Below are 10858 nucleotides of genomic sequence, written 5' to 3'. Positions count from 1 at the left end.
CTCCCTCCCCTTCTCTCCTTCCCTCTCTCCCTCTCCCTCTCCCTCTCCCTCTCTGTCTCCATCTCTCTCTCTTTCCTACTCCTTTGAATTAGTTGAATTAATTAGGATTTAGGAAGTAAATACCTTCCATTTGTTGGTTGGAACTGTGTGCATGTGATTATTAAGGAGGGATGTAATCCCCACCCCCTTTTGGTACCTGCTCCATCGTTTGTGCTGTCTCGAGAGCCCTGACAGCACTTATTATATGTACTATTACCTGTTTATTTGTGTCAGTATAAGAAACAAAGACAACTAGTCACCTTCCAAGTTCATCAGTTTACAAAGTCAGTCAAGAAGCTTGATTAGGAAACAAGTTATATAATACGAAATAGGACTCACAGTACTATAGAGTTTCCCCATGTCTTTGGAGTGGGAGATATATGGTGTGTCTGGAGAAAATATGTACTTGCCCTTGGCTTTATTAAATGTTTCTTTATATTTCACCTAAGAAGAGGGAAAAAAACTTTTGGTTAGTCTAAACATATATTTAAACTTTCTTAAGACATACCAAAAACATAATAATCTACACATATATAAAAACTAACCAGTTGGATGAATTTCTGTTCATTTTAGCTAACTGAATATTCTGGTCACGAATCGGATATCCTCTGTATTCCCCCTGAACACCCATGCCCCAGTGTCATCCCCTTCCCCACGTCCTGCCGTTTTGTGTTTACAACCTCTGTGTGAATAAATAAAAATTACGATTTGAAAAAAAAAAAAGGAATACAGATATCCTAAAGTAGATGCGGTATATACTACTGCCAAAGATGATCTTACAACTCGTCCCCTCTCAGTTTCTAATTATCAGTTATCTAGAGTTAAGGGAATTAATCCTTCACTTAGCTCCTTAGCCTAAGGATTTCGACGTTTTCAGTATGAACTTACATCACTTTGATTGACTGCGTTAATCTTGGCTAAAACAATCTCTGGAGGATCCACCACACTTGTAAAGTTGGAATAGTTGTCAAGAGCATCTTTCTTGTATTTTATCTGAAATGAATAGAGACAATTAAGATAGCTCTGTCCCCACGGGGCACCCATCCCTGTGTGGCAGGTAAGGAAAGTAAGCTTTTAGTTAGAAATCCAACAGGCTCTGCATACCTGATTCACCATTTCCTGGTTCTTTGTGACCCTCACATGGTCCACAGAATCCAGAGGGATCCAGCCAATACCTCGGAGCCATTCCAGGTCAGCTTTGTAGACATTCTGAGGAGAGAGGAGAGACAGGAGGAGCCGTAAGTGACACGGGATAACCACAGAGGATTCCAGGCAATCTTTTCAGAAGATTTAGATGGATTTTTCTTTAGCGGCTGCTGTCTCCTTCATTCAGCCACAGCTTTGCCTGACATTATTTTTTGAGCCTGTGACTGCACAAGGTCCTGAATTTAGTGTATAAGGAGTCAGTCGAAGGTGACGTGCTTCGAGAGCTAGGTCACCTGAGTGCTATTGGCGTTAAGGAGCTGTTGACATAGGAAAGGTTTACCAAAGAGGCTGCAGCTTTAGGGAGATAGGGTACTTCACATCTGCTACAGTTAGCTACCTGGACGGAATGAAGGAGCGTGCATATGTAAATGGTCATGAAGGTTTAGGAATGGGATGGCATCTCATCTAATCTGGACAAGCCTGCCTGTTCCCATCACCACCTTCTCTTCTGCCCTAGCTCCTGGACTCAACAGCCCTCTCCAGAAAACATGAATAGTGGATGGTTGGAGTAAAGTTGGACATGGGTCATTTTGTAACAATCAGTGAAACAGTCTCCTTTCCTATCTGGTAGTGATGAAAAGACCTATGTTTAGTCTTCTGTATCCGAGATGGGACTGTGATGTGTGTTCAGGCTTTGGTGTGAGGTGGCCTGTGTCATATATTGTACTATGTGTTAGCTTTACTAAGGCCTTTCCTGAGGGATGCTGGGTTCATGCAGCTTATAGCACTTTCTCTTTCTCCCTCAATCCCTTGTAAGCAGTTCCTTAAGTGTCTTAAAGAGTAAGATGTTGGGGGCTGGAGAGATGGCTCAGCGGTTAAGAGCACTGACTGCTCTTCCAGAGGTCCTGAGTTCAATTCCCAGCAACCACATGGTGGCTCACAACCATCTGTAATAAGATCCAATGCTCTCTTCTAGTGTGTCTGAAGGCAGCTACACTGTATTCATACATCAAATAAATAAATAAATAAATCTTAAAAAAAGAGTAAGATGTTCAGTGAAGTAGGAAAAAGGCTTTTCAGTCTTTGTGTATGATCGTGAGTGAAAAACCTCAGCTCAGTCTCCAGCATCATCCCTTTCTAGGGATGAGACTAAATGCTTATGGTCCAAACTGTCAAAAAGGGGATGCTGCTTATTATTCTCATAGTGTATGGTACAGTCTAGATAACAAGAAATGACAGTTACTTACATCACTCTGAAGGTCATAGGCAATTTTTGCTTGAATAACATCATTTTGGTCAGGGTGGCACGTCCATTGGTGTAGGTATTGACGGTAATCGATATCACTGACAAGGTTCTGGCCTTCCTTGGCAGCCACAACTGACACCATGTCAGCGGGTATATTGATTTTGGCCTTTGACTTGTGGTAGCTCTCCTTGTAGAGTCTGTCATTCTGAATCTGGCCCGCGTGCTCAAACCACACCAGCTTGGGGTCGTCTCTCATTTTGGAAACACCAACGTAGTGACCTCTCTGCTTAATGTGTTCCGCTTTGTATTTCAGCTGCAGAGAGGTAGAACACAGAACCATACGCTTGGATAAGCACACAGTGCAAAGCAGGGCTGATGAAGAGGGAGAAACAGGAGCAGCTTTAGCCTCTAGCTTTTGGTCGGACACTTCTATTCTGAGATTAAAAAAAAAAAAACACCAAAAGAAAGAAATACCACTGAAATAAATAGACATGAAGAGATAGCTAGTTCACACTTGCCGTTGCTGTTGTTTTAGACAGTTTCTAAGCTCACTGAGAGGAGGCTGGCCTTCATACATAGTTGAAGATGGCTTTGAACTCCTGATCCTCATGCCTTCACCTTCTAAGGTCTGCGATTATGGGTTTGTTTGGTAAGACCTAGCTGAAATAGCATTTTTAAACAGCACTCCCCATCCCTATATCCTTGTTCTCTAATTGTGGCTATTTCTTTATGTGGAAGTCTGTGGATTTTATAGCAGCCAGATGATACAAGTAAAAAGCAAATCCCAAACCAACTAAACAACAAAAACAAGGCCCAAACCCAATTGAAAAGACCCAAAAGGGAGGGATGATTTCAGGCCTCAGGCAGCTCAGCCTCGTCTATGAAGCCAAGAGGGAACATCCTCAAGTTGACATCTGTATTTTACAATGTACATCCCTTTCTGGCAAGGCCCAGCGTCTACAGGGTGCAGCCATATTGGGATAAATTACCTCACTCTGAACATCGCCGGAATGATGGGCATGAACGAATGGTACAGCATCGGGTGGCAGAATGTAGCCCGTAGCTTTCTGTTTCTCCCAGCCTTCCTTGTAGAGGTACTAAAAGACAAAGAGCCACAGTAGGTTAAGTGTGGGATCATGGGGAAGATGAGGTCATGTATGTAAATCTACAGATCCATCTCCAAACACAAGGCATCTGCAAAAATCTTTACCTGGTCTAGGATCCGGGCAGCCTCCTGGGCAGTGTGCAGAAGTGGGGTTTCTGTAAGCGTATACTTTGATTTGATGGCATTCCAATCTTTCCGATATTTAATCTAAAAATGAAAGGCATGGGGGAAAATTACTTGATGTTAAGAAATCTCTCTGTTGTCTCCATGAAATCTCTCTCTGTTACTAGCCTAGATAATTTTGATGATGAGAATATTAGCTCAGTCATTGCGAGAGGAGGAGAGTTTTGGCCACAGTCTCGGGATTGCCGTTAATATTTTACAACAGCCGTCCACTTACATCATCTCGGATCTCACTGCTTTGCTTCGCTGTCACGTAATCCACCCTGTCATCCACAGGAGTGAAGTTGAGAGTTTCTATTTTTGTGCGATATTTTTTCTATGAGGAAAAAAAAAGTCTGTCAGCCATAGTTACTAGATGTGTGAGCTGAAAGATGCTAAATTAAGATTAATTTTTAGAGGCATAAAGTACCATCAGTGAATGGCATTTTCTTAGCAATTTACTGTTATATTTTTCAAACAACCAGATTGTCTTATTATACTACCTACAGATTATTTTTTTCAACATTGGGGTTTGAATCCAGGGCCTCAAGCATTTCTAAGTAGAAGGATTCTCATCTCCCAAGGTCTCATTATTTGAACCATAATATTCTATTTTCCCAATAGACAAAATTCTCCCAGAAAATTGCTATTGTTGGCAAGAGAAAATTTCCATTTGTGTTATTCTAGGCATCAGTGATTATGTTCAATGCTGTTAGGGATATGGTCCCAAAGTATGATAGGTATAGTGCATTTTGAAAAATGTCTGGTTTAAATTACAGCAATGAAAAATAGTTAAAATGCTGGCCCAAGGTGATTGTATTTTGACTCATGCCTTTTGCTCATTTTCTAAGGAAATGTGAAGAATGTCTGGGCAAGTCTTGGAGTTACCTCACTGAAGATATCTGCAGCATGTTTGGCATGATTGACAGAGACAGAATCATTTGGCATCCACCCAATTCCACGTAACCATTCCAAGTCAGCCTTGTAAACAGCCTAAGAAAACAAGGCCAGAATCAGTTTAGTAAGTCTAATTCCTGGGGCCTATTGTTTTGAGGAGGAAACACAAGGTTAACCGTGTGTAGAAGCAATGGAAGATATACTCAAGCAACCAGGCAGGACATGTAATAAAAGCAGCCAGGCCAGGCTGTCACAGCTGGAGGACATTCTTTCTATTTAATACGAGATAGTCTCAATTCAACTCTAGGTTATGGTTGCCAAGTGGCAGTGCCTGTCTGGAGCTGCATGCTCAGAGTTTTCAAGAGTAATAGAAAGTCTTACACTTGCAAAAAAAATTTTTTTTTCTATTTGAAATTTTGACAACTTAATTCAAGATCTCTGAACAATTGTGTCAGTTGAAAAAGTATATCTGGGCCTAGATCCTGTGTATGAACTATTGATAGTTTTCTATATAAACCTTGATTGTTATATGAATACCATAGATAATAATTTTCCATAATAATTCAGTCTCATCCCCTCTCTCCTCGCACCAGGATTGAACTACATGTCCCTTGCATTGGCCTGGATCTTTCTATTTAGACTAGGCTGATCTTGAAGGTGCAGCAATCCTCTTACCTCTGACTCCCACATGTATATGTATATGTATATGTATATGTATATGTATATGTATATGTATATGTATATGTATATGTATATTACCACAAATTTCCCACTGATTTCCCACAGTAGGTTTTTTTCTTTGTTTTTGACCTTCCATCAAGACCTATCTATACTCATTTACACTGCCATTCATTTCTTCACAAGAAGTTTAGATCCTTCCTGGCGCTGTTGATTCTGATGTCCTACTGAGAGGCCTAACTACTGTCAGACTCTTGTCAGGGTAAAGTCATGTAATTGTGACAAAGGTACTTAATGCCGTGAACTTTCTGGGAGTTGTAGGAAAATTACACAGTACGGCCCACTCACATCGCTCTGCAGCTCGTAGGCTTTCTTGGCCTGAATGACATCGTTCTGGTCAGGCATACACGTCCACTCGTGTAGGTAGTTGCGATAGTCAATGTCGCTGACCAGAGTCTGGCACTTTTTCGAATGCAAGATAGAAAGCATGTCCACAGGGCTCTGGAACTTGGTCTTCCATTTGGCCCACTGCAGCCTGTACTCCCTTTCATTCTGAATCTTGCCAGCGATGAGGGCCCACCGGATCTTGTTGTCATCCCTGGCTGTGAGGGTACCCACATAGTGTCCCTTCTGCTTCTCGTGGTCAAGCTTGTATTTATACTGGAGATTAAAAAGCAGAGCAGATGGGTCACAGCATGCCCTCGGACACACACAGAAAATTTGCTGGAAAAAATAACACCCAAAGGTATAAAGGACTCGCTTACATCACTAGCAATCTCCCTGGAGGCCTTGGCAGCCTGGATGGGGATTGCGTCCAGCCGGACATCACAGCTCATCTTGACTTCATCCCACCCCTCACGGTAGAGTTTCTGAAGAGGAGAGAAGATAGAAGAGGTGAAGCTTTTTTTTTTTTTTTAGTTTACATCATTATTCTGGAACATGAAATTGTATCTACAGTCAAAGACCCAGACCCAACAAGGCTTCTTCCTTGTTTCTGTTAATCACAGCTGACATGTGGCCATAAAAAGCTGGCTCATTTCCCTTTTTAGTGTCAGTGTAGAGATAGTGGTGGGATAAGTTAGAGGCTACAGGCTATTGTCTGTATCTTCAGCTCAACTTTGCTGTTTTTATCTTTTTTGAGTTTTTTTCTTTCCAATATAACCTTTTCACTCTTCTATGACTGATAGCACACACTGTTCCACAATACCAGATCTGATAAGTATAATTGGGTATATATATACATATATATATGTATATACATATATATATATATATGCTATATTTTTGCTACAAACAATTGAAAATAAAGTAGTAACTTATTACTCCCTCCAATGTATTTATTTTCTACTTTAAAAGTCAGATGACTAGAACTACCATAAAATGTTACAGCAAACGATAGTTCAGAGTCTCCATTATGTGTTTCTTTGCATTGCTAAGGTACATGATATATCAAAAGTGATGGTGTTTGGCCAGTAAGTGCCTGAGACATACAAGCATCACACACATTTTAACAGCTACATGCTACACTGACCATGGTAGAAAGACTTAGAAATGACAGTAATTTAAACATATAATTGAAAAATCCTACTGATCAGCATGGGGACTTCCACAATAAAGAAAAACATGACAGCATCATAACTAGCAATTATGTGCTAAATGTGGCATATTGGAGTCTTTAGATGAATTTTATACTTGTAAGTATGGTTAAGTGCTGTATGAATTTTCCTTTAAGATTTTTCTTTGTGTGAATTTTGGGTAGGTCTAGTTTAAAAACTGATTCGCTTTCTGTAAAGAGGAAAAAGTGTTCTTCATATTTAAACATATTATTCTAGAGCATATTTCATGTAAATAAGCCACCATATTACCTCTAACCTTACTTTTGTCTTTAGCTTTTCATAGTTACTGTCATATTACATTTTTATTCTTTCTTGTTTATGAGATCAAATAAATTTCTGCCAATGAACTGAAACAAATCCAGGCACCAGATCAAATTTCTTCACCTAATAACTCTGAGAATAAGGATAGATTTCCAAACTTTTAAAAGTTTCAACTTTCCTATCTAACTAGAGAAAAAAAAATCACTCTATTTTACCAATATAGTCCCTTTAAGTTGAATTTGCTTTGCTATCCATAAAATTGCATACAGCAATTTTTGCTTAGCAGAAGTTATACTTCCTAAATCAGTGATTCTCAACCTTCCTAATGTTGCTACCCTTTAATACAGGTCCTCATGTTGTGGTGATCCCCAACCTTAAAATTATTTTGTTGCTCCTTCATAACTGCAATTATACTACTGTTATGAATCATAATGTAAATATCTGATATGCAGGATATCCGATATACAACTCCAAAGGGATCACAGCCCACAGGCTGAAAGCCACTGGTCTAAAGATGGATGCTGCTGTGAATGCAGACCTTATCAGTTATAATGATAATACTGTCCATGAAAAGAAAATGCACATTGCAGTTTGCATTGCAGTGAGGTATTTGATTCTCTGCAAGGTATACCAGTCATTACTCCCCAAAGTTTTCTCTTAGCATAGTTTTGAACGCTGCTAACTTGCAACCATGATATTCATGAATATCATGATGTTCATGATAGGGTTCTAGTATTCTCACATGAGAACTTTGTCATATAAACACAAGCATATGTAACTTTCCAGAACTCTTCTGAACTGAATGGAAGAAGCATCTTTGCCGTGGTATAGAAATTCCCCAAGAGTGTCCTACACTGTGGCACTGATACTGGGTCTCCAACCACCGAGACACCCATGAGTGCCCTCCATTTGCACTGTTCTCCTCAGTTCCAGAACATTCAGCTCCACGTAGCTCACTGCAGCAGAACTGACAGAACTGAACACACGGAGAGGAACCTTTGCTTAGCTGATTCATCCCATTACAAAGATTACTATTATTATTTTAAATAAATGTGAGGCTCCAGATAGGAAAGATTGCACTAGACACTCTCTTTTAATGGGTCACACTTATTCTACCCAAAGGCAGTTTCTGGGTTATGAAGGCATTTGTCATGTCCCTCTCTTGAAATGTACAGCTAGCCACATAACTGAGTCTTTCTCACTAGCTAGTGGGCTTTCCCTGTTCTCTTGTGGGCTCAGCATGACTTCTGCAGAGAATATTTTGGCCTCTTTCGTTCCAGCTTTCATTTCTCATTCCTCCTCATGTGTTATCAATGGGAGGCTTCACTTGATCACTTAGTTAAGTGTCAAACAGGTGCAGTGAATGAGCAGCTCTGTTTCAGTCCCGGCTTAACATCAAAGGCTCAAGAGGCCTCTGCATTTAGATAGATTTTGAACATCACATCTAAATTATCTTAATTTATTCATTTTAACTAGAGCTTTATTAAGGAATGAGGCTATTGCATTTTGCCACATCATTTAAAATATAATAAGGTGCACATGTTTTTGTTCCTCCTGTGTTACTGTAACTTGGTTTCTGGCATGGAACCTCTATTATTCCTGGACCCCTGCTCATATCCCCTCATTTGAATGTGCTGCTGAATTTGACTTGTTAACACCTCCCAGTTTTCTCTGCTGTTATTACTCAACAGTTTTCATTTCAGAATCAATCTGTAACAAGTTTTAGTGTCTATGACAGCCTCCCTTCTTGGATTAGGTTAGCCAGTAGTCGATTACCTTCTGAAGGACTCCTATGAAGTGATTAGAAGGACCTTGGCACTAGATGACAAAGCAATTAATAAATCTCTTTTTGTTGCTATGTGTTTTCTAAAATTTTCCAGAGTCAATTTTGGTAATTTCTATTTTCCTAAGAAATCTCTCACAATCTGGGTTTTACAATTAGCTCATTAATTTTTGCAAATAATATTTTAAGTCTGAGTCTGCCACTCTCTCCCTTTTCTAGCCTGTGTATTTCTTTATTCTTTTCTCTCCCCTGTTCTAGTTTTCCTCTCCCCTGTGTCCTGTGGCTATTGGCTCACAACTAACTGGCTTGGTTACTGGGCTCTAGGGCTAGGGTTCTGTTCTGCTCCTCACTCTTGGCCAAGGACTGGCTGTGTCAAATCCTCTCCTCCTTGGCTACACAGATACACCCTGATCATGTAGAGGCACCAGCAGGGTGACTTTCTGAGCAAGACAGAGTCTGTTGCAATACTTACATTGTTGCAGTACTTACATTGTTGCAGTACTTACATTGTTGAAGTACTTACATTGCTCACATTAAGAGCATTTGCTCGAGCAAGATTAATTTCAGGGGTGTCTGGCATTATGTGGATGGAAGTTTTGTCTTTGTCCCAAACTTCTCTGTATTTTGGCTGTGGAAGGAACCAGAAAATAACAGAAATCAGTTGATGGGTTATAATTTTACTAGTTTTCAGTGAGCTTGTTGGTATTTTTTGAGGGGTCTAAACCAGGGTTATCTTTTCATATTAAGGTAAAAGTTTTTTTGAACTTTTTTGCATATAAGCTACTCAAAGTTTGTGAGAAAATTATTAGTACTCTTTAATATTTTAGGCCTTAAAAACATTCAAAACTAAAACTATGCTATCAAAGCTGCTTACATTTATTGATATCTTTCTTAAAGATAGATGGCCAAGGTAATTATTCATCATGCTTTATAGCTTGAATTCAAATTTATTTATTTATTTATTTGTTTGTTTGTTTGTTTTTCGAGACAGGGTTTCTTTGTATAGCCCTGGCTGTCCTGGAACTCACTCTGTAGACCAGGCTGGCCTCGAACTCAGAAATCCACCTGTCTCTGCCTTCCAAGTGCTGGGATTAAAGGCGTGCGTCACCACCGCCCGGCAGAATTCAATTTTAATACATAGAAAAATAACAGTGACTCACAATGCTAATATTTTCAGCATTTGACTTAGCAAGGACAACTTCAGGTGTGTCCACAATACTTGTGTATTTAAGCTTCACCACGGGGGTCCGATAGACACTGTCGCAGAGGATCTCCTGGGCATTTTTGACTCTCAGTACTTCAGGAGACCCTTCCGGCATCCAGCCAATGCCACGCAGCCATTCCAAGTCAGCCTTGTAGATGGCCTGGGGGAGAAGGCACAGTTATGTAGAAGCAGCATTGTCTTTTTCTGATTGTAACAATAAAAGAAGAAAGCCATTTTCCTTATATAGTAATTTATACTTCACAAGCAATAATTTAAAAGAACGCTTGCCAGACATATTTTCCCTCCTATACAGAGCAGTGGTTTGTTTTGATGTTTCCTGTGCCAGGGTGCTATACCAAGGCGCCTATGCGCATGTGCACAAGCAGCCCTCCGGTTGGGCGTATGCCTGGATAATTTCTGACTGATATCTAGGTGATCATCACACTAGCCAATGTGGGGTTTCAGAGCTGTAATAATGGCTCTCTGCATAACCAGAATGATGTTTTCAAATTCCTCAGCTCAAATATGACACCCCTAAATCCCCCTCCTACGGCTCCCACTGGTCTCAGGATCAAAGACTTCATCATGGACTTTGACCCAGTGTTTGTCAGCACCTACTCTTCAGACCTCCTTCACCCATTCCCTCTGTACTGATCACACAGGCTATCTCTGAGTGTCTCTGTGACCTCCTTCACCATAAGCCTGCTAAATCAGCACTCCT

At 40.2% G+C, this 10858-nt stretch overlaps 1 protein-coding gene across 1 annotated transcript in view; it reads right to left on the bottom strand.

Annotated features, from left to right (window-relative positions):
* Nucleotides 1–10858, bottom strand: part of Neb (nebulin) — a 198940-nt gene that overhangs the window by 69340 nt on the left and 118742 nt on the right. The window contains exons 85-96 of the mRNA XM_028769166.1: nt 10094–10297; nt 9457–9561; nt 6038–6142; nt 5622–5933; nt 4587–4691; nt 3937–4035; nt 3642–3743; nt 3421–3528; nt 2433–2744; nt 1144–1248; nt 928–1032; nt 379–483 (exon numbers count right to left, since the gene is read on the bottom strand). Of these exons, the coding sequence (XP_028624999.1) occupies nt 379–483; nt 928–1032; nt 1144–1248; nt 2433–2744; nt 3421–3528; nt 3642–3743; nt 3937–4035; nt 4587–4691; nt 5622–5933; nt 6038–6142; nt 9457–9561; nt 10094–10297 (1767 nt within the window). The remainder of the gene's footprint in view (nt 1–378; nt 484–927; nt 1033–1143; nt 1249–2432; nt 2745–3420; nt 3529–3641; nt 3744–3936; nt 4036–4586; nt 4692–5621; nt 5934–6037; nt 6143–9456; nt 9562–10093; nt 10298–10858) is intronic.

Source organism: Grammomys surdaster, unplaced genomic scaffold (genome assembly GCF_004785775.1).
Source record: "Grammomys surdaster isolate TR1022 unplaced genomic scaffold, NIH_TR_1.0 191, whole genome shotgun sequence".
Taxonomy (NCBI): Eukaryota; Metazoa; Chordata; class Mammalia; order Rodentia; family Muridae; genus Grammomys; species Grammomys surdaster.
The sequence above is the reverse complement of the archived record's forward strand: the minus strand, read 5'-3'. Positions and strand labels throughout refer to the sequence as shown.